Below are 25,260 nucleotides of genomic sequence, written 5' to 3' on the forward strand. Positions count from 1 at the left end.
GAAACAGGTTAGGAAGAAAGACCAGGTACTGTAATAGGCTTCCTAAAATCATCCAGTGAAAACCCCGGGTGTCTCAGAGGTCGAACAAGCAATGGCCCTTGGGGATGGTGCAGGACTGGCAGGGTTTCTTTTTGTGGACGAGGCAGCCCGTGCCACCTTGGGCGATCACAAGAACCTAGTACCAATCAGGGAATCTGCTTACATAGACTCTCATGTGAAGTGTTCAATCATAAAATTCTAGGCAGCAGGCATGAAAGAGCTGTACATCACAGACAATAACTTCACAGTTTAGCTAAGAAGCAGATGCAAAATACTACAGTTTAATCTGATGTAAGCCTATAAGAAACACAATAAAATGCTTAGTAGGAAGGGTTTAGATTTTAAACAAGAGGTGAAAGTTACATGTAGACAATATTATCACTGAATTCCCTTGGATTTCCAATAAAGTACTAATTCACAACAAGACAGCAATGATACTGACTTACAAGACAGCACAGCTGGGCAGCTGTTTCTCTGGTTGTACTGTAGCTGCAAGTACTGGCTTACGTCTTCAAACACTAGACCCTGACTCAGCAGGCTAAGACTTGGGCGCTACAAGAGGCTTTTGCGAGTCCAAGAGGCCAAGTCATGCCTAGTTCTCATTGAGTGGAATGATTTAAACTGTCTCCCTCCATTCCTTTTTTCTCTCTGCCTGAGCATGGTTCCCCAAATTTATGTAAGTTAAACATGAGCACAGTGTTATTTCAATATGCTAGGAAGGAGCTTCAGAGAAAGCTTTTGGGAAGAGGCTGTATGTGAACAGGTCTTGTAGGGCAAACAGTACCTCACTTACAACAACCTAAATTGTGTGTTTGTGGGGGAGGTGTCACTGCAGAGAGACAGAAACTGTTTATGAAGGTGCAGATCTGTGTACAAACACATGTGCAAGGGGGTTGTGAGTCATTTCTGAAATATGGCAACAGAGGCAGCTAGAAGAACGCCTTAGTGCCATGTTGTAGGGGCTTCAGCTCACTGCAGTAGGCGATAAGAGAATAGGAAGTCAAATAAAGGGATGGCAGGATTAAGCTGGGGGTACTTAAGATGGATAAGCAAGTAAGGAGTTAGAAGATTAGTGAAGAGTCCAGACAAGAAACAGTAAAGATGTAAAGACTTGGGTTTTAGCAATGTTTAATAGTTATCACTGATTCTACTTCTTCATCCCAACCTTTTGATCTGGAACAGTTTCTGCATTAAGTTAGATTATACCACGAATAAGACATTTTAGTGATAGCTCAACCAACAGTCAGTCACTCAGGTAAGCCTGGTTCGGGTCAGGTCCCTTATATGTTTGCTTTTATATAGATATGTGATAGGCATGTATTTGAGGCAATCACTCATCTATGCCAAAACACATAGGACATAATAAATGACCGTTGTTGCATAGTGCTGCCTTTAGTTGTTACAAAGCAATATTTACAGGTGCAGAGGACCAGTGTGTGCATGAAGAAAGGTTGATTCACAGTCTATTTAGAAGGTAAATCAATAAGCCAGGGGACCACTTACTTTGTTATCTGATAGATCTTCACTGAAAGTAGAGAATATCAGAAAGCTGTTGACTTGTGTTTTATTGCAAAGACATTTAACTATGTGAATCATAAAAAATTATCATAAGTCAAGGGCTGATGAACCCACAAGCAACACGTCAAATGGCAGGCTCTGACTCCAAAGCCAAATGAATCCAAGGTAGGCAGGCCACGCACAACTCCCGAGACTAATAAGTAGCGCATAGGCTGCAGAGAACCAGAGGTAAGAGGACAAGATAGAGGCAGGATCATGACTCATCAAAAAGAAGCAAGCTTTGCCGTTGTGTCTATTTATATGTAAGAAATCCACACCCACAAGGAAACTTCATTTCAACTGATTGGATGCCCATAACAAGCATCATCCTGGAAATGATTACTTTATCTTAAGTCTCATCATGGGGGATTATTGTTAGGTGCCACCTCGTTGGTTCTGACTCATAGAAACCCTGTGCACATAGAACAAAACCCTTCCCTGTCCGGTGCCAGCTTTACAATTATTCTTATGGTTGAGTCCATTGTTATGACCACTACATCAATTCACCTCTTCCTCTTTTTCACTGTCCCTCTACTTTCCTAAGCAGAATGTCCTTCCGTCAGCATTGGGTCTCTCCTGACAACATGTCCAAAGTACGTAAGAGGACGGCTTCTCATCCCTGCCTCTAAGAAGGATTTTGGCCATACTTCTTCCAAGACTGATTTGCTTCGGCTTTTTTTTTTTTTGGCAGTCCATGGTACTTGCAATATTCTTTGCCAGTCCCACAATTCAAATGCATCAATTCTTCTTAGGTCTTCCTTATTAAACGTTCAACTTTCATATGCATATGAGGCAATGGGAAATACCATGGCTTAGGTCCAGTGAACCCCAGTCATCAAAGTCCCATCCTTGATCCTCAGTACTCGAATTAAGTCTTGTGCAGCAGATTTACCTAATGCGGCATGTCTTTTGATTTCTTTATGGCTGCTTCCATGAGCACTGACTGTAGATCCAAGCAAAATGAAATCCTTGACAACTTCAGTCTTTTATTCATTTATCATGATGTTATACCTACTGATTCAGCTGTGAGGATTTTGGTCTTCTTTACATTGAGTTGTAATCCACACTGAAGGCTGCAATTCTTGATTCTCAGCAGCAAGTGTTTCAAGTCCTCCTCACTTTCAACAAACAAGCTTATATCATCAGCATATTGCAGGTTATTAATAAGCCTTCCTCCAATCCTGATGTCACAAACTCTTCATATAATCCAACTTCTCTGATTATTTCCTTAGCATACAGATTAAATAAATATGGTCAGAAAATACAATGCCAATGCATACCTTTCCTGATTTTAAGCCCTGCACTATTGCCTTGTTACATTTATACAACTGCCTCTTGATCCGTTTACAGGTTCCACATGAGCACAATGAAGTGTTCTGGGATTCCCATTCTTCTCAAGGTTATTCACAGTTTGTTATAATTCACACAATTAAATGCCTTTGCATAATCAGTAAAACACAAGTAAACATCTTTCTAGTATCCTCTGCTTTCAGTCATGATCCATCTGATATCAGCAATAATATCTCTTCTTCAACATCCCTTTCTGAATCTTGCTGTAACCTCTGACAGTTCCCTGACAATGGACTGCTGTAACTATTTTTGGATAATTTTCAGCAAAATTGTACTTGGGTGTGATATGAATGATATTGTCCTATAATTTGAGCATTCTTTGGGGTCACCTTTCTTTGGAATGGGTGCAAATATGGATCTCTTCCTGTCAGTTGACCAGTAGTTGTCTTCCAAATTTCTTAGTATAGATGAGTAAGTGTTTCATCAGCTTGGGAAAATGTTTCCAATTGATATTCCATCAATTCCTGGAGCCTTAGTCCTAGCTAATTCCTCCAGTGCAGCTTGAACTTCTTCCTTCAGCACCTTGGTTCTTGCTCATATACTACCTCCTAAAATGGCGGAATGTCACCTAGTTCTTTTTGGTACAGTGACTCTCTGTATTCTCTGTCCATCTTCTTTGGATGCTTCCTGCATCATTCAATATTTTGTCCATAGAATCTTTCGATATTGCAACTTGAGGCTTGAATTCTTTTTCTTGAGTTCTTTCAGTTGCAGATATGCCAAGCATGTTCTTCCCTTTCGGTTGTCTACTGTCAGGTCTTGGCATGCTTCATTATAATATTTGGCTTTGTCTTCTTGAGCTGTCCTTTGAAAATTTCTATTCAGAGCTTTAACTTCATCATTTATTTCATTGACTTGAACTACTCTATAGTCAAGGGCAAATTTCAGAGTCTCTTCTGGCATCCACTTTGACCTTTTCTTTCTTTCCTATCTTTTTAATGAGCCTTCAGCTTTCTTCACGAAAGATATTCTCGATGTCCTCTCACAGATCAGGTCTTCTGTCATTACTGTCCAATTCAGCTAATCTGCGCTTGAGATATTCTCAAAATTCAGTTGTGATATATACCAGGCTTTATTATGGCTCTTATGGATTTGAATTAATTTTCTTGAGCGCCAACTTGAACTTACATATGAGTAATTGATGGTCTTTTCCATAGTCAGCCCCTGGCCTGGTTTTGGTTGCAATATTGAACTTCTCCATTGTCTAATTCCCCAGATGCAGTCCTTCTGTGCATTCCTTCTTGAGAAGTCCACATGTATAGTTCTGCCTTTAGGATTGTTGAAAAAAAGGTATTTGCTATAAACATGTTGGGTTTTCAAAATTCTACCATATGATTGCCAGCTTCATTTCTATCACCAAGTCCATATTTCCCAACTACTGTTCTTTGTTTCCATCTTTTGCATTCCAATTTCCAATAATTATCAATGCATCTTGATTGCATATTTGATTAATTACCAACTAAATTCATTGGTAGAATTCTTCAATGTCTTTATCACTAGCTTTTGTGGTTGGTGCATTAATATGAACAATAATTGTACTGATTATATTTTCTTGAAAGCATATAGATATAATACTATCAGAGATAGCATTGTACTTCATCACTGATTTTGCAATGTCCTTTTTGACAATGAATGCTATTTTATTCCTCTTGATTGTTATTCCCAGCATAGTAAATCATATGATTTTCTGATTCAAATGCCCAAATACCAGTCCATTTCAGCTCACTAATGCTTAAGATATTGAATTTTATGCCGTCCACTTCATTTTTAATGACTTCCAATTTTCCTAGATTTATACTTTGCACATTCGAGGTCCTGGTCTTAAGCAGATTTTTGAATCTTCTTTTTCTTACCTTGATTCATGCAATATGAGCAAATAAAGATTGCAAAGGCTCCACTTACATGGGTTTTAGCTGACTCACATCACCACGGTCAACTCCATTCTGATAAAGCAGTTCCTTCTGCCCTCTGACCTGAGGGCCCCATCCTCTGGCAATAATTATCTCCAACAAGGATAGAGAGACTTTTTGTCTCAGGAGAGAACAGTCCCTGAAGAAGGACAACATGCTGGGTAAAGTAACGGGGCAGCATAAAAGAGGAAGCCCTAGACAAGGTAAATTGACACACTGGCTGAAACAATGGGTTCACACATAAAAACAACTGTGAGGATGGCCCCAGACCAAGTTGTTTTCCTTCTGACTCACAGTACAAAGGATTACTGTGAGTCAGAACCAATTCCATGGCACCTAACAAGAACAGCAACCCTGTCTATATCAGGTTTGGAGAAAGGTTTATTAACACCTGTGATATGCAGAAGATACAATCTTGCTTGCTGAAAGTGAGGAGGACTTGAAGCATTGGTTAATGAAGATCGAAACAAAAACTCTCACAAATGGACCAGTGGGTAACATCATGATTAACAGAGAAAAGATTGAAATTTCTTTCTTTTCTGGGAAAACCTCTGCTTGACTCTTTACTCTGTAGTGGTTTCATACAATAAACTTGTCTTTTTGTGTTGGCTAATTTCACTCAGCATGGTATCTTCCAGGTTCATTCGTGTTAGGAGGTGTTGGGAAGATACATCATTATTCTTTAATGCTGCATAGGTTCTTGCTCACATGCTGTCTCCTGAAATGGTTAATCATCGACCGATTATTTTGGGTACATTGAATCTGTGTATTCTTCCATCTTCTTTTGATATCCAGCATCATTTAATATTTTGTTCATAGAATCCTTCAATATTTCAATTTGAGGCTTGAATTTTTTCTTCAGTTCTTTCAGCTTAAGAAATGCAGAGCATATTTTTCCCTTTTGTCTTTTTGACTCCAACTCTTTGTATATTTCATTATAAAACTTTATCTTTTTGAGTTGTCTTTTGAGATGTCCTGTTCAGCTTTTACTCCATCATCTTTCTTTTACGTTGGCTGTTACACATTGAAGAGCAAGTTTCAAAGTCTCAATGTCCCTTTTGGTCATATGTTTCTTTTCTGCTTTTTCAACGACCTTTTACATTCTTCTTATGTAATATCCTTAATTTCCTCCCACAGGCTGTCTCATTTTCAGGAATTCGTTTTCAAAGCATTACATGTACTCTTGAGATGATCTCTAAATACAGGTGAGATACAGTGTAGGTTATATGTCGGTTCTTGTGGACTTGTTTAAATTTCTTCAGCATCAATTTGAACTTGTAGATATGAGCAATTGATGGTCCACTCCACAGGTATCCTCTAGCTTTGCTTTAGTTGATGATACTGAACTTTTCTCTCATCTCTTTCCATAGGTACTCAATTTTATTCCTGTGTATTCCACGTGTAGTCCCTGTATATACCACGCATATCCCATTCCATTGACGTATGTTGTTGAAAAGGGCATTGTAATAAGGAATTTACTGGTCTCAGAGATTTCTAACACGCACTCTCCATCACTTCTATTTGCAGCAATAATTTCTTTTGTAAGAGTTAATACCAAACTAGTCCTAAGGAGTTGGAGATTGAAGAGGTCTCCAGATTTTCCAAGATGCTAATCTGGTTCATTTCTTCCACATTCCTCCCTTGAGTATATTCCTTCACATTTCTGGGTTCTGTGAATCACTGCAGCATCCCACAGAAACTCACGAGAGTTTGAAGAAATGTCTCACGAGGTGGTAGGTTCTGTTCAGTCCAAAATCCAAGGGCAAGCAGGGGTAAGTCAGAGCAGGTTCAAAGGACACGCTCTACTCAAGGCCTTTGCCAGTGATGCGATCAAGCCCCCTGCTTCTGCCAGGGCTCACTGCCATTCTACACAGCTGGATGACATTGCAGGCAATCCTTTATTACCAAGGTGATATTTTCCAACTGCTTTTCCTTCTTCATTTCGACCTTTTGCATTCTTATCATCAGTAATTATCAATGCATCTTGATCACATGTTGATCCATTTCAGACTGCAGAAATTGGTAAAAATCTATAATTTCTTAATTTGTGGCATTAACAGTTGATTCATAAATTTGAGTAATTTTCATCTTGACTGGCTTTCTTTGTAGGTGTATGGATATTTTCCTACAACTGACAGTTTTGTACTTCAGGATAGATCCTGAAATGTTCTTTTTGATAAGGAATGTGGCACCATTTCTCTTCAATTAGTCATTCTCAATATAGTGGACCATATGATTGATTCAAAATAGCTAACACCAGGCCATTTCCTCTCACTGAAATATAAATATAATATATAAACTAAATATATAAATCTTTATGCATTCCATTTCATTTTGTATAAATTCCAATATTCCTAAAATTACACCTTGTATATTCCACATTCCCATTATTAATTAACATATATTTGAAGTGGCTTGTTCTCATTTTGAGTCATGTTACTTCAGCAAACTAAGGGTCTGAGAGCTTTGTTTCAACCACATCATTAATGTCAGCTCTACTTTGAGGAGGCAGCTCTTCCCAGTCATATTTTGAATGTCTCTCAACCTAATGGACTCATCTTCAGGAACAAATACAATCTTCCACTGCTATTCACAAATATGTTGTGCCTAATCCCTGCTGTGTTGTGTCATAAATATGATAGTGCCAAATCCCTCAGAGTGGACTATCTCTTCCTTCTTTCTAGTCTGTCTTAAGTCTGGAAGGGCCATTGAAACTGGTTCAGAAAGGAGTATTTGAACTATTAGTGCCATGGCTCCCAGAATTATAGTAGGATAAACTGACAAGTGAGCAAATGAGTCGTGGCTTGATTACATACACTACAGCAATTATCAACAGGTCCACTTATGTTCCTCCTCAAGCACTGTACATTTTTTGGTAAAAGTTTGTTGTTGTTGTTTTGTTTTTTAATTCAAAGGTATAACTGGGTAAGTAGATTTGCTTACCATCATTCCTTTTTTAACATTGCATATATAGTTTTATTATGAAAGGAAAGATATAAAGATAAGTTAAGCAACCATAATACAAAAATGACATCCTATTATGACCAACTTTGCAAATAGCACACACATACCTCAATTATGATGACCTAATTTTTGGTAGGTAATATGCATGATTAGGCAGAAATAGGCAATCTCACACTGGTAGATTAACTATTAAATGCTCAGTAAAAACTCCATTCATGGCAGAAGTAGGGTGAGCATGATGGTGGGGCAGAAGGAAAGTGAAAGTAAACAGAGGAATGATCTAGGAAGCAAAGATATGGATAGAGACATAAGCACAGGCATGTACATATGTTAAAATATTAATTCATAACAATAGAGGTATTGGCCCATGTACATATATTTATATGGCAATACACTGAGGTTGTGGATGGACTTCAGGCCTCTGCTCAAGCCCTCCCTCAATGCAAAAACACTTTGTTCTAACACCCTGGCACCCTCCCAGCACAATCGCTGAAGACAAAATGGGTGCATAAGCAAATGTGGTGAAGAAAGCTCATGGTGCTCGGCTATGAAAATATATTGTGTCTGGAGTCTTAAAGGCTTGAAGTTAAACAAGTGTCCATCTAGCAGAGTAGCAACAAGCCCCAATGGAAGAAGCACACCAGCCTGTGAGATAATGAGGTGTCACTGGGACTGGGTAACAGGCATCAGAAGACCCAAAACATACAGACAAACAAACAAACAAACCATATTGTTGAGAAAAAGGGGGGTTGCAGCAGAGACCTAAAGCCCATCTGTAGACAATGGGACATCCCCTCACAGAGGGGTCACAGGGGTGGGATGAAACAGTCAGGGTGGAGTAAAGCACTGATGAAACATACAATACTACTCTGGTTCCTTGAGGCTTCCTCAACCCCACCCCCAACCCCACTATTATAATTCTACTACTGCCTTTCACTGCAGGCTAGACTGGAGCATGTGCACAGGTACAGATAATACATAAGAGCTCATGACACACGGAATCAAGGTACAGAAATGGGAGCAGTGATACCAGAAGGGTAGGCGGAAGGTGGGGAGAGAAGGGGAAGAAGGGGAAACCGATCGTGATGATCAACACATAACTGTACTCCCTGCCCCCCAGGGGGATGAACAACAGAGACTGTGGGGAAAGGGAGATAGCAGTCAGTGTAAGATATGAAAATAATACTGATTTATAATTAGTCAAGGGGCCACGAGGGTGGGGGAGGGGTTGTGGGAAAAGATGAGCTGACACCAACGGCTCAATAGAAAATAAATGTCTAGAAAATAATATGTACAAATTTGCTTGATACAATTGATACATGGATTGTTACAAAAGCTGTAAAATAAAATGTTAAAAACACAACAACTCCATTTGTGGCTTCGCTTGATCAATTTCTATTTCCACTTTGTTTCTACTGTCTTGTTGACATCCCTGTTAACTCAGTCTACTTGACTGGCCACCTGACCAGCCACTCCTCATAGTATTCTTCAATTTCAGGTAATTTAGCTGACACTGGCATATCCAGTCTGAGTCATGACATTATGCCTGCAATATGACTGAGTTGGAACATCAAAGCAAACACTCATATTTCTGTTAGGAGGCACATTTTGGTAATTTGGAACATAGCATGGTTGACATCCTGTATTTCTTCAGTGATTTCCAGTCTCATGGTCACACACTCCTAATCAGAGGTGATTAAGTACCCTACTTCAAAATTTGATGCCCCTGAGATGTGGTTAATGCTGCAGCCAAAGCATCCACAGCCCCAGTTGCTTCTATCAGTCTCTGAGCGGATGGCTGGAAAAAATCAACAGCAGCATAAGGAACAGACCCCAGAGTCCTGGTGGCATCCATGTTTTTAGATTTAACTAAATCCACAGTAGAAGGAATACCTACATATTTGAAAGTAATACCTGCTTTCTGTTCCACACACCTTCGTGTCCTCTTTCTCTTGGTTAATAAAAACATGCAAATTCCTATCCAGCCAGTTCTACCCGTGTGTCTGTACGATGGATGGAGGACTCCTCTGAGTCATCAAGTCAACCTCAGGAATGTCCAAATCATGGCCAACCACATGGGTGGCCACCAACATTTTAAAACTGCCTTCTCCGAAGTCTTTCAGTATAATTTCTCTTTGTGACTGTGCAATGTCTCCATGGAACCACTGGGTATTCTGTTTTATGTGCAGATTCATGGCTATTTCAGTTATATTCTTTTTGATTTCACAGAAAATAACAGCACTCCCTTCAGATTCACTATAGACCTGAAGGACATCTCCAGTAACTGCTGGCCTCTGAGACCAATGGCATTGGATGGCAATTGTTCCACAGGACTTGCAGCATTCTCAGTTACTTTTCTTAGACCAATCTGTGCATATCTGCTTTTCTTTCTTTTTCTTTCTTCTCCTCCTCCTCCTCCTTATTGCAATTTTGCATACCCACTGTTAGGATTCATGGATAAGAGCTTCAATTTGTTCAGCAAAATCTAATTCTAACATTTGACCCACTTAATCAAGAACAATGATATAATTTTGAAAGAGCCAATGGGATGCTCTGCAAATGGTCTCCGATATGACCTGGGGTCCCAACCAAGATGTCAATACCATTTTGACTATGATTAATTTGGTTTTGATATGATGTTGCACCGTAACAACATGCCACACTGAGTTTCCCAGTTTTATCTTTGAAGTCTTTGACTACTTGTGTGCCAGTTTCCTTTTTGGAGCCAAAACAAATACCTTTGGTCAGCAGCTTTTAAAAAGTGTCTCTTGATTTCTCTGTAGTCTTTCAGACAAGAGGAAGGCAAAAGAGAATGTCTTTCCTGTTCCTGTCCGTGCCTCAGCAATTACATCTTTTCCTTCATATACAAGGTCCAAGGTCTTAATTTGAATGGGAAAGATAAATGTTACCCTTTGACCTTTCAGAAGTTTAATAGTCTCTTCAGAAATAGGAAATTGGAGAAGGCTCTTTCTTTCTGTTCATGTGTTAGGGTCTCCTATAGTTTATTATCACTTGATTTATGGGTGGAACTGTCCAAGGTTGATACTCGCTTCAATTTTTAAAAATAGTTTTATTTTTATCCATATATTACACAACCCAATACCATAATCACATCAAGGAGAGTTGTACAATCTTCACCACAATCATGGATTTTTTTCAATTCATCATTAGTACCATTAGGGGTAGAGTGGCAGGATATAAGATTAACAAGAAGAAGTCAATTGGATTGCTATACACCACTGAGGGAATTACAGAAAAAGAGATTAAGAAGGCAGTATCCTTCACAATAGCCAAGCATAAACAGAAATATTTAGATATATACCTAACCAAAAAACAAAAGATCTGTATGAGGAAAACTACAGAGCATTAGTACAAGACCAAAAGGAACCTTCACAAATGGAAGAATATCCCTTGATCGTGGATTGGAAGAGTCAATATTGTAAGATGTTAATCCTGTCTACAGCACAATATAAGCTCAATGAACGCCCAATACAAATTTCAGCATCATTTTTCAAAGAAATGGTAAAACTGATTACTGAATTCACATGAAAGAGAAGAAGCCAGAATTAGCAAGGAACTAACTCCTCAAGAGGAAGAACTAAGTGGGCAGGCTTACACTAGCTGACTTTAAAACTTATTATACAGCCACAGTTGTCAAAACAGCATGGTACTGGTATAATGAAAGATACTCGACTCGGGCCAATGGATAAGAAGAGAAAATCCAGATATTAAAACAGCATACAGACAACTGATCTTTGACAAAGGCCCCCAAATTGTAAAATGGGAAGCAGATGCCCTATTCAACAAACAGTGCTGGAAAAACTGGATATCAGCCTTCAGAAGAATGAAACAAAATCCTTACCTCACTCCACACACAAGAACAAATTCAAGTTGGAATACAGACCTCAAAGTAAAACTCCAAACTACCAGGGTCATCAATGAGAAAATTGGGACAAAGCCAAGGACCTTAGCACAGGGAGTACATGGGCTATCAGAAATAGGGAAGGCTATACATCCAGAGGAAGATAAAATAGATAAAATAGATGAGCGAGAGCTACTAAAGATAAAACACTTGTGTACATCGAAAGACTTCATCAAGAGAGTAATAAGAGAGCCCACAGATTGGGAAAAGATATTTAGTAATGACATATAAAAAAAAGGGCTTATTACTAAAATCTACAGAATCCTACAAGCTTACAACAAGAAAAAAACGAATAGCCCACTGAGGAGATGGACAAAAGAACAGAAGATTCACAAAGGAGTAAATCTGAATGGCCAATAAACATCTGAGAAAATGTTCCTGATCATTAGCCATCCAGGAAATGCAAATCAAAGCATCTATGAGATACCACTATAGCACCCACAAAGATAGTCCAATTCAAGAAAACAGAAAGCAACAAATGTTGGAGGGAGTGTGGTGAGATAGGAATGCTCATTCACTGCTGGTGGTCTTGTAGATACATACAGCCACTGTGGAAAGCAACTTGGTGATACCTAAAACAGATAGAAATTGAGCAACCATATGACCCAGCAATTCCACTATGGGGCATATATCCAGAAGAAATAAACAGACCAAGACCAGACATATGCTCTCCAATGCTCATCACTGCACAGTTCACAATAGCAAAGAATTGGAAAAAGCCTAAATTTCCACCAATAGATGAATGGATTAAAAACTTTGGTATATACACACAATGGAATACTATGCATCCCTGAAAAATAGTGATGAAACTATGAAAAATCTCATCTTGTGTAAAGAGTTGCAGGATATTATGCTGAGTGAAGTTACCTAAGCGTAAAATGTCAAGTCCAATATGAATCCACTGAGGTAAGTTCAAACAGCAGAACAGACATAAGGGAAAATGCACACAGCACATAATTCCCCGGCTGAGGACCAGATATTCTGGCATGAGCCAGACCAAACCCAATGATTCTTATGTCTTCTGATTCAGAGGGGCAGCACTTGGCACCCTATCTTACTGATTGGGGGTTACTCACAAGGGGGCCACAATGAAAGTCTGAAGGTGTAACAGTGGGGGCACTAGGTCGCTTCATCCCTGATAGCACAAATAGCAATGGGGACTTTTAGGATGTGAGTCTTTCGGACACGAATACTTAAGACTAAAAGGGTGTAGGTATTGTTAAGTAAGCAGTACCCAGACTATGTAACCCTGAAAGAAATGGGGACTGACTGATGGTTTATAACATGTCCTGCTCTCTATTTAACAGATAGCCATCTGTTCTATGTCAGGATCCCTGTTAGACTTGTGACTATATGTTTGGTTGTTTTGGGTTGTTGTTTTTTGCTTATCTCTACAAGATAAGGCAAAATAGGCAATCTTACGGACAGGGAATAGGCCTACAGTTCCTGGGGGGCAAGGGAAGGGAGGTGGCAGGATGAGGTGAGTGGAGAAACAATAATGATGGATACAGGGGACGGTAAGGATCCTAAAATTGATGGCAAGGAGGTGTAACTTTTCTGGTTATACTTGTATCTGAGAGGAATTACTGAGAGGTGAACGATGAGTAAACAAGATAGTGGGGTAGGAGGAAAAAAAGAAAACAAGGAAAGAAAGAAAAAAGTATATATATGTATATATGTCAATATATAAATATATGTATTTGCTTATATATGTATATATGCAAATGTAAAAAGGAAGCAGATGGACTTTGGGCTTCTACTTAAATCTCACCTCAATACAAGAATGGTTTGTTCTAATAATGTGACATTGTATGATACTCACCTTCCTGACACTGAAGGCAAAATGGGTGCATAAGCAAATGTGGTGAAGAAAGCTGATGGTGCCAGGCTATTAAAATATATAGTGTCTGGGGTCTTAAAGGCTTGTATTTAAACAAGTGGCTATCTAGCAGGGAAGCAAGAAAGTCCACAGGGAAGCAGCACACCAGCCTTTGATCATGAGGTGTCAATGGGAAGAGGTATCAGAAATTCAAAAACAAGCAATCAAATCAGTAAGATAATTGGACAGTTCCTCTCAGAAGGGCCACATGGAAGGGATGATAAATCCACAGTGTGACATAGTACTGATGAACCATCTAATTATCCTCTAGTTCTTTAATATTGCCTCCCCTTTTATTATAGTTTTTATTTGTTTTACCTCATTAATCATGTCAGATTTGCATATGTTCATTTGTATATTAAAGATCGTAGTGACCAAAGTAATGGTTCCTTGGGGGTATGGGAAGAGAGTGGGGAGAAAGGAGGAACAGGGAGTTGATAGCACTGATGACCGTGTGACCCCAGTCGATGAGACTGAACAACAGAATTGTATGTGAATGGATATAATGGAAGTTTTATACATATATATAACTGGGGGGTATGGTGGGGGAGGGAGGAGATAAAGGGGAGCAGATATCAACAGGTTTAAGAAGAAAGAAAATGTTTTGAAACTGAATGTGGTAGCAATTGTACAACACTGCTTGATGTAATTGAACTATGGAATGTTATATCTGTAAGAGCTCCCAATAAAATGATTTAAAAAAATACTGCCATTAGGCAGAGCTTTTTTAAAAATTTTTTTAGGCAGATCTTTTTTTCTTGATTTATGAGATTTAAAGAATCCATCTGAAAGTTTATTAAAACCGTTTTCAGTATGTCTCCATGTAGCTTCTCTTTCGTTTTCACTTTTTTGGCCCTTTGAGCATCTAGATCTGTTGTGACACCATTTCCTCTTCTCTCTGACGGCTCATCCCAGTATTAATGGTACCTTGACTTCCTTCCATCGCCCTTTTGCCTCTCCATCCTCTGGCTCTCTGACTCCTCCCTGGGTGACTCCAGCTCCCTAATGTGCCCCCCAGAGGGGTTTCCTACACATTACTTGCTGCCAGCACTTCCTTCAGGGCACTGTGCCCACAGCACCCACGGGCAGTGAAAGCATGAAAGGAAGCAGGGGCGGGGGAAGGGCAAGTTAGGACTGTGCCAAGCACTGTATGTTTTGATGTTACCTTTCCCATCTACACTCTGGAAGTGATTTCTCCTCTAACACACTCCCAGGTAAGCACTAATGAACATTAATATCTATATACTTAGCTGTTCATATTATTTCACAATAGTGAAAACATATGAGGGGGCTTCAAAAAGTTTGTGGGAAAAAATCCATTATTCTTAACATCTATTTTTCCAAGAACTTCTTGAAGCATTCTCATATTTATTTACTTATTGAGCAGTTTTACTGACATGTAATCCATATCATAGTTGTTTTTTATTGACTAATTTCTCTCTACCTAATGCCCTCCATGTTTATATATGGTCCAAGGCTTTTCTAAAACTCATTTTCTTTATTGTTGGGTAGTATTCCATAAAGTTTTCAATGGCTGTGATTTTTCAAACAAATATCACCAAGTCTTTTTTCTGAGGTGCATCAGGTTTGACTCACATCTCCAGTGGTTTGATTAGCAGTTAAGCACGTGATGTTTACACTATCAGGGGACTTCATCCCCATTTTAGAGAGTAGAAAACCAAGGCTCAGAGAGGTGAAGTGACTTGTTATGATGATCCAGAGTTCATGGCTGAGGACTTAGCACAGTGGTTCTCAACCTGTGGGTCGTGACCCCTTTGGGGGTTAACAGCCCTTTCACAGGGGTCATCTGATTCATAACAGTAGCAAAATTACAGTTATGAAGTAGCAATGAAAATAATTTTATGGTTTGGGGGTCACTACACCATGATGTTTGCGGCATTAGTAAGGTTGGAACCACTGACTTAGCAGGTAGTATGGCTCCAACATCTGTGGTGTGTGTACACAGTGCCATTGCGTTCTGTAGACAAGTTGTGCACGGTCTCTGGGCTTTCACCTTCACAGCTTTCTCATTCATTTATGGCCACACTGCCTCTGGGATCCCCCAACTTAGCCCACTGGCTGTCTTCCGAGCTATAAAGCGACAACCTGGCTTCACATGCAGGCTCCTGAAGAAGAACAAACTAGAAACTGCCTCCTGTTGACACATGCACTGGTTTTTCCATCTGAGCAGGGGCTTTGAGGACACCTCAGATGGGTCAGCCTGGCAAGTGGGTGCAGGAGTGGAGAGACAAGCAGCACAGTGCCACTGAGAGAGCCTGTAGACAGACAGAGAGTTTGAGGTGAAAGGGCCTGAGCAAGGCACTCCTGAATTACAACAGACCTGTCTGGGTGCACAGCCCTGTCCCCCCGTGAACTGCACACAAGTTTCCACTGAGTGGGAACAGAGCCACCCTGGAGTTTGTGTCGACGGCTTACAGCTCTGCAAAAGGCAAGATGCTCAGCCTGGAAGTAGAGGAGAGGGCTCAAGAGACACTTCATCAAACAGCATTTAAGTCTGGGCAGCTTGGAAGAGAGTGAGGAGCTTGAGGGTGGGATGGTTAAAATGCTGCCCCAGTAAAGTTAAGAAGAACTCAAGGTCATTAGTGTGCTCTGGCTATCGCCAGCACATGCTGGCTCCACATAGTTCTAAATCATATGGCTGGAGGACTAGATTATGCAGCCGCCAGCGATCATCAGGGACTAGGGTTACACGCACCAGAGGAAATCTGTTTTGTGGAGCCTGAAAAAACCAACCATTTGAGGGGAAGGAGAGACATGTGAATAATTAATTGCCATGAAAAGCCTCCGCACCTCCCTGGAGAAGCAGAGCCAAGCATGTCTTTATCATATCTATTACACGTCATCTTCAGGGCCTCACAGACCACCTGTCCTTCGTGCAAAACACAGACCCAAACAGCTCAGCTGCCTGACCAATTTCCTCAGGGCTGGTTAGATGATATGAGTGGTTCACACAAGTTGTTCACTGTGGTCATGAGGCTTTTGAATTAATTTGTGCTTCCTAAAGGAGGAGGAAGATTCTTTTTGAGTGATAGTTAATCCCACTCTCCTTTAGTAAGGTGAAAAAACAAACAACTGTAAATAAGGCACAGTATATGTTCAGGCTTTCTATATTTGTTACATTTTTCCAATACAGGACCTCATATTCCTCCATATATTTTTTCAATTTATTAGAAATAATTTTTGACAATGGCAACAATTTTTAAGCTCTTATGATTTTCCAGTCACTGTCCTGAAAGCTATATATATATATATATATATATATATTCTCACTTAATCTTCAGGACCACATTTTAAAGCCAAAAACCAAACCTGTTGGTGTGAAGTTGATTCTGACCCCGTAGCAGGTACGTGTGTGTCAGAGTAGCACTGCTCCATAGAGTTTTCTTAGCTATCATCTTACAGAAGCAGACCAATCTGCCTTTCTCCCACTGTGTCATTAAACCCAAACCAAACTCACTGCCTTCGAGTGGATGCTAACCCACAGCAACCCCCTTGTGGGTTTCCCAGACTGTAACTGTTTACAGGAGGTGAAAGTCTGGTTTTCTTCCCACAGAGTGCCTGGTTTTGAACTGCACAGTTTGTTCAACAAGAAATCACTATACCATCAGGTGAATTCAAACCTCCAACCTGTCAGTTAGTAGCTGAGCACAAAGCATTTGAGCACCTACCATCAAAGGTCACAGAAGCAGCAGACAAGAAATCGAACCAGTCAATTGCATTGCGGAAATGTGCTGTGCTTTAAAAACCTCTTTAAAGTTTTAAAGAGCAAAGATGTCACTTTGAGGACAAAAATGTGTCTGACTCAACCGATGTGTTTAATTGTTTCACGTGCATGTGAAAACTGACCAACTAGTAAGAGAGACCAAAGAGGAATCGGTGCATTTGTCGAAGAATACTGAAAGCACCACGGAATTCCAGAAGAACAAACAAGTCTGTCTTGGAATAAGTACAGACAGAGTGCTCCTGAGAATCAAGGAAGGCAAGACTTCACATCACGTACTTAGGACATGTTATCAGGAGAAAGCAGGGCCTGGAAAAGGGCATCATGCTTGTTTAAAGTAGAGAATAGGTGAAACATAGGGAGATTGTCAAGGACACAGATTGACACAGTGGTTGCAACAATGGATTTAAGAAAAACAATTTTGAGGGTGATGTAAGGCTGAGTTAATGTTTCCTTCTGTTGTGCATAGGGCTGCTAAGATTCGAAACTGACCTTGACAGCAGCTAAGAACTACAAGGACATTAACATGATTATATAGCTCTATTATCTCCATCTTGCAGATGAAATGTTAACCACTTTGCCAAAGGTGAAGAACAGAGTCTGAAATGGGCGCATAAGTAAATGTGGTGAAGAAAGCTAATGGTGCCCGGCTACAAAAAAATATAGCGTCTGGGGTCTTAGAGGCTTGAAGGTAAACAAGCAACAAGCAGCCATCTAGCACAGAAGCAACAAAGTCCACATGGAAGAAGCACACCAGCCTGTGTGATCACAAGGTGTCAAAGGGATCAGGTATCAGGCATCGAAGTACAAAAAATCATATCATTGTGAATGAGGAGGAATGCGGAGTGGGGACCCAAAGCCTATCTGTAGGGTTGCGGGGAGGAGATGAGCCAGTCAGGTTGCAGTGTAGCAATGATGAAACATACACCTTTCCTCTAGTTCTTAAATGCTTCCTGCCCTTCCCCCACTCCAATATCATGATCCCAATTCTACCTTACAAATCTGGCTAGACCAGAGGATGTACACTGGTACAGATAGGAACTGGAAACACAGGGAATCCAGGACAGATGATCCCTTCAGGACCAGTGGTGAGAGTGGTGACACTGGGAGGATGGAAAGAAGGTGGGGTAGAGAGGGGGAACCAATTACAAGGATCTATATATGAACTCCCCCCTGGGGGATGGACAACAGAAAAGGGGGTGAAGGGAGACATCGGACAGTATAAGACATGACAAAATAATAATAATTTCTAAATTATCAAGGGTTCATGAGGAGGGGGTGGCGGGGAGGGAGGGGGAAATGAGGAGCTGATACCAAGGGCTCAAGTAGAAAGCAAATGTTTTGAGAATCATGATGGCAACAAATGTACAAATGTGCTTGACACATGGATGGATGGATGGATTGTGATAAGAGTTGTATGAGCCCCCAATAAAATGATTTTTTTAAAAAAAGAACAGAATTCGAGTCTGAACCCCCAAATCTGTCCTCCCACCTTCAAAGCCCACCATCTGGTTTTCTTTCCAAACCTCATCCTGCTTAGCTGGAGCACTGAATCTGTGGCTCAGCTATTTCCTGGCGGGAGATTCCCCATGAATGGACACACCCTGCCCTGGGATGTGCAGCTAAGCCCAGGAATGGTGAGGTCCCAGTGCTGAGTTCCAGCTTGGCTGTCTCAATGCTGCCTATACCAGGATTGCTCACTGTCGCTCTCTGTGACCCGTGCTTGTCAGCATTGCCTGCATCATCATGATCATTGCGCCTGCTGGAATAGGCAGAATGGTTGCTCTCCAGGCACACACTTCACAAAACAATCATGTCCAGTGAAAGGCTCAGACCCCTCATTACAAAGGGGATCATGTCTGTCCCCTAGCCTTCACCCTGAGTAACACGTAACTTCCACAGCTTGCCCAATAAACATATAACTTATGTTGTCATAGGATGTTAAATATATACATATCTCACATATTGCCCATAATTAACCTATACTTTTCTTCCTGATAGCTGATCTCTTGAACGCGTTCCTACTGGGAAATTACCCAACCAAAGCAAGCAATTTTCAGTTATAAATAGATCTGTGCCCCTGAACATGTGCAGAAAGGTCAGTCACAACCTACAGGTGACTCCAAAATGCAAGAGCTTTGGTCAGAGGAACAAAAAGTTGTCACACCTCCTTAAGGTGTTAAAGAGTCATGCTGTCATAACAAAATTTTTAAATTTTAAAAGTTGTCACAAAGACATCACCAGACCAAGTCAGACAACATTTAAAATCCAGAGGTCTGACAAGCTATTTTCTGGTCAAAAATCATACTCCTGCCCTAATGCGTATTTATGAGCATTCCTTGAAATACATTACATATTCAAAATCCCTTCAACTTACTTCCTGGTTTTGACATGGTGAATACAGATCAGGGCAGAAAGCAGGGGCAGAAGAGGCTCTTAGCCGCAAGTTCAGGGTGCTGTGGAGAGATGCAGAGAGCCTGCTCCCCCTCCCCCCCTCCCCCACTCCTCATGATGGTTCCCAGAATGCTTGAAGTAACTGTTTTCAAAAGAGCTTCCAAATTCCTGCTTGGGAGTGACTATTCATCTGGAATGCAATGAATAACCTGCCTTAATCTCCTTTTCCAGTTTTCAAAGACCACTTCTGAAACCTCTGAATTAAAGAAAAAACTGTAAGCAGTTCCCATATCCCTACCAAAACTTAAGCGACAACAATCTCAAATTTCTTAATTACTAGTAATTTTATAATTTTGACAAAGCCTTTGGTTGGTCTGTAAATTTGGGCTGTAAAGTGACAGGGTTAGTCCCAGTGCCAGCCCCAACTGAAGCAGACATCAGGAGTGGGGTTGGAAATAGTGGGATTCTTGTGACAGTGAGGTGATTCCTAGGATTGTGACTATGTATGTGCACAGACTCGGCTCAATACGATGTAGAAGAGTTCCCCTCCTGCTACCTGAATTCACAGAACGTTCCTGCTATTTCTATGAGGTTAGAAACCTGCACTTTTATTTTGTGTAAAGAAAACGGTAAGAAATCATTTGGGTCCTGTGGGCCTCCCAGCCTTTCTAAGAAGCACAGTTTTATTATAATTGTAGTTATTTTACTATTATCTCAGATTTTCAGAACACTGTTCGGAATCCGTATGACTGAGATGTGCTCTGGAACTCATTCTGAAACGAGGACAGGGCTAAGGAAGAAAGACTACAGAGAGTGAGCCAGACACGTCACCATGCTGCAGTTTTTACCACCCATGACGCCTTCGTCCAGGGTGAGAGGTAGACTGCCGCCTGGTTTTATAGATGGGAAACTGGGGGCAAATCGACTGGTTAGTCAATGGCTAAGCCAGAAAGAGGCTCTTCCCTTCGTCCTGCATGCTGCCCAGCTCCCAAGTCCTGAATTTTATTTTAAATTTAGTTCTGGGCTTGCTTTATTCAAGGGCATTGTTCTGATGTCCTTCCTTCAATCAAATTGCAGTGATAATTGTGGGGTTTAGAATGTAAACGTTGGAAGCAAACAGGTAGGAAAAGTAGTTGGAAACAAGCATCTTAAAACAAAGCTGGAGAGTGCACGCCAGAATTTTGCAAGACTAACGAGTTCTTCACCACAAATGCCTTTCTTCAACATTATGTGGATTTCTCACAGAAATCAAATTGACTACATTTGTGGGAAGAGATGATAAAGTCAGTATTGGCAGCTAAAACCAGGCCAGGGGCTGACTCTGGAGCAGATTTACAAGTCAGAATTGACTTGACGGCAATTGAATTGACTGACATCTTGCTCAGTCTTTCCAGTGACTTAGGTAGCATCCCATTTCCTGCTTCCAGGAAAACTCCTTAAAAAGTGAGGAATGACAGAACTGGCAGGTGTCATTGCCCTCCCCTCTGTTTTCTTCCTGTCCAGAACGAGGATAAGGTGGCTGTAGAGGAGGCAGCCAGATTGTCACTCCGAGGTAATCCTGAGGATAGAAGCCAAAAGCTGAGAATGGCCTACCAGAAAGATTCAAGGAGCCTACACTAGGCCTGTACTGGCTTCTCTGGACCTTTTTTTTTATGTTAGAGAAAACCAAACTCCTATTGGTTTCAGTCATGACTGTCCAATGCATTTCCGATCAAAACATACACATACTATATCAAGAGGAAGCCCACCACTAAGGTATGAGGCAAGAATCACTAACCATCTGAAGTGAAAGAAAGAGCATAAAAATATTGGTCCCAGATGCACAAAGAGACATTCCAACTCAGAAACCACAATTAAATATGGAGAGGAGAAAATCTCAGACCTAAAGACTGATTTGAGAGCTGAAATTGAGTAAAGCCTTTAGGCAAGTATTTCATAAAAATCATTATTTTAAAATGTAGCCTCTAGGTAAAACTGAGAGAAATGAGGATGGTGGCATAGAGAGTTCAAGAAAGCTTTATTAAGATTTTATAAAAGCTTTATAAAAGCTTCAGGGAATGAGTTCAAGCCACTGGAGTATGATTCTCATTATTGCTAATGGTTCTTAATAACTAAGAGGCAATATTTGGTCTCCAGTTGGCTGAGATTATCAGAAATTTCTCATTGCAGTTAAACTAATAACTAACTCTAATTTGACACTAAATTACAATTCCAGATCTACAGCTTTCTACAGTGTCTTACTGCGAAAGAAAACTAATCTTCAACATCAATAAAGAGGATAATCTAATTAAACATCTCTCCATTTGGGAACTAATTAGAATTGAGAGTTTATCAGGATATGAGAGAGGGAAAAACAATTCCTTATTTATTGATTAAAAACACGAGGGCTTTTACTGTAAGAACTTTAAAAAAGAAAAAAAAGTGTTCAATAACTCTGAATGGTTTTAGTCATATTGTACAGTGCTCTTAGTGACTGTAAATTCCTCCCAGACACAATTTCCTGAACATAAAATTACTTGTAATTTAATATTAAATATAATTACCTCTCCTGTTCGGTGTCAGTGAAATATATTCTTACTCATTTTTACTTCAAGAATAATATCTATAAACTGGTAATTATAAATAAAGATGGATCGATAAAAATGTCTATATTCTTTTTAGCTACATTTAAAAAAGAAATGATATGTAGATCGCCGAATTATAACCTACTTTGGTATTGCATACTTTGCATGATTTTGTCACAGATGTAAGCTCCCTCCACATCAGGATGGGAATAATACTTGCCTGCAGATACAGAAGTAGAAAGGAGGGCATTTGCCAGCAGAGGAGTTGGGTCATGCCCTAGAGCCAATGAATGTACTAGGAGAACCTGTTAGCAGAGGGCCTGCCCGAAATAATCAGCTGTCATTTGCCATTGGGTCCGTTCTGACTTTGGCGACCCCCTGCATTTCAGAGCAGAACTCTGCTCCACAGAGTTTCCAGTTGCTGGTTGGTCAAAACTAGACTGCTAGGCTTTCTTCTCAGGTGCTTCTGGGCGGAAAAGTTGGCCCATCAACCGTTCCGTCAGCAGAGAGTTAGTACTAACTGTTTGCATCCCTCTCCCCAGGGACTGCATACATGATGTGGTTGTTAGCTGCTGACAAGTTGATTGGTAACTCATGGAGACCACATGTACAATAGGATCAAACTGTTGTGGTTCATATAGGGGCTTCACTGGCTAATAATTTAGAATTAGATTGCCAAGTCTTTCTTCCTAGTCTATCTTAGTGTGGAAGCTCTGTTTAAATCTGTTCAGCATCATAGCAATTATCATATATCCTCGAATATAAGGCAACCCAAATATCAGCTGAGGCACCTGATTTTACCATAAAAATTGCATTAAAATGTGCTGTAAAAACTCGGCGTGTACACGAGTATATACAGTAATAAGCCTCAATTAACAGATATGCAGTGTTCGTGAGATACACTGTCCAAGAATCAAACCCTGGTCCCTAATGGAAAGTAATAATGCAACTATTCAACTACCACTGCCATCTAAGACGCTTGCAGAGAGAAGGTGTTTTATTAAATGGTTGCTGAAGGAATGATTTAAGATTCAATGAAGGTATTTCTACTAGATGTATGTGTGCTGACAAAGCCCGGGCTTGTTCCTTCATGCTTAATGTCCACAGGGAATCCATGCCATATCAACTACTGACATGAAGGAACAGGCTTGAGGTAGTTTATTGTGCCAACCTGGCCGATAAACACAGGTGGGATTAATTGAAAGGCGGAGAGATAAATGGCTCCAGGAGCCTCGCCTTTCTTCTCTTGCTCTTTGATCATCGGACCAGCATGTGGCTGCCTTGCTTGTTCTGTGCCTCCATTTGTAAGCTACGCTACCTGTGGGACACCTAACCCATGGGCTGTGTCGCTGTAGTTTGAGGTTCCTTGAAGACCTGCTTCCCCACACCATCGGAATTTACATCTCTTGAGCTGGGGACTGTCGGACCCTGTCATCTGGCTGACTGTTGGGGACCTGCCTTGCTGTTTGCTGCCTGTGCCCGGATAGCCTGAATTGCTCTACAGAGGACTACCCGGCAGTCCTCAAGACTTGAAGGACTGCCAGGGTCTCACAACTGTCTCACGGAAGTGAGTTGCACTGTGCCATTCGTACTGCTTTATAATTTAGTTAACTGTTTATTTCTTAGGTTATCGATCTATCTGTATAAATAAATATATAATTATTAGCGTTCTGGTTTTGTTTCTCTAGAGAACCCTGTCTCACACAAGGCTTTTCCAAGAAAAACCTCTAAGAATTTTTCTCCTGTTCTTTGGCAAGGACGCCTGTGGTGCTTCTTCCTTACCATTAAAACACATGACGAGTGAGGACAATAAAGGCACTGACCCCTCGGAGAACTCTTTAGACAATGAAGAAGAATATTTAAGAGGTACTTACTGCTGGCAGAGGACATGTGGCTGTAGTCAGACCTGAAACACAAAACCTCAGTATTAGCACGGCATTTGTGAGGTTACACATGACTTTCCTTTACCCAACATTCATTCCCGTTAGAATTCTAAACACTCGGTATTTAAGTGATGAAGAAAAGTCACACATTACTTATTCCACTGTTGAGGCTCATTTATGAAAAGTGAAGTGACGCCCAAATTCAAAAGCAAAATTTTATTGGCAGCAATAAAAGTTTTAAAACCAAAACTTAAACATAGAGCTATCATTTGACCCAACAATTCTATTATTCAGTATATACTCCCAAGAATTAAAAGTGTGTACTCAAAAAATACTTGTACACAAATGTTATAGTAGTTCTATCCATAAGAGCCAAAAGTGTGAAGGGCCAGAATGCCTGCCCATCAACAGATGAAATGATTAACAAAATATGATGCATCTATGTAATGAAAAGTTATTCAGCCATAAAGAGGAATGAAATACTGATGCGTGATCAAATGTGAATGAACCTTGACAATATTAGACTAAGTGAAAGAAGCCAGACTCAAAAGGTCATATATTATGGGATTTCATTTATACAAAAATGCAAAAAAGAAGCAAATTAGTGATCACCAGGGATTTAAGGAGAAGGGGAAATGGGGAGTGACTACTTAATGGCTATGGGATGAGGTCTTCTTTGGGGGCGATGAAAATGTTTTGGATCTAGATCAAGGGAAGGTCTTGGATCTAGGTCAAAGGAAGGTCACGTCCAGCCTGAGGGCCACATAAGGTCTACAAAATCATCAATAGCAGTTAATATTGCAAGGCTCACCAGAGGTGCAGTTGCAGCCATTACATTGGGGTGAATCAATTAAATGTTTGACCAGTATGGCAATGGCAATGATGTTATAAATATCCAAATGGCCTTTGGCAGGAAAAAGGTTCCCCATCCTGATCTAGATAAAGGTGAAAGCTGCACATCATTGTGAAACACTACATGTCACTGAATCTTATATTTCAAAAATGGTTAATTTTAGGTTATGGGATAACTTGAAGATGAATTTTAGAAAACCACAC

The 25,260-nt window shown here is 40.4% G+C and overlaps 1 protein-coding gene and 1 pseudogene across 1 annotated transcript in view; both read right to left on the reverse strand.

The window, feature by feature from the left end:
* FAM124A (family with sequence similarity 124 member A) overlaps window positions 1-24,222 on the reverse strand; it is a 71,223-nt gene extending 47,001 nt beyond the window's left edge. The window contains exon 1 of the mRNA XM_004704385.2: window positions 24,196-24,222. Within this exon, the coding sequence (XP_004704442.1) occupies window positions 24,196-24,211 (16 nt within the window). The 5' untranslated portion in view covers window positions 24,212-24,222. The remainder of the gene's footprint in view (window positions 1-24,195) is intronic.
* On the reverse strand, window positions 9,266-19,117 carry LOC115873187 (annotated as a pseudogene).
* Window positions 24,223-25,260: the final 1,038 nt, after the last annotated feature.

The sequence above is a fragment of the Echinops telfairi genome, unplaced genomic scaffold, assembly GCF_000313985.2.
Source record: "Echinops telfairi isolate 266 unplaced genomic scaffold, ASM31398v2 ScPeMD7_7467;HRSCAF=8505_0, whole genome shotgun sequence".
NCBI classification, from domain to species: domain Eukaryota; kingdom Metazoa; phylum Chordata; class Mammalia; order Afrosoricida; family Tenrecidae; genus Echinops; species Echinops telfairi.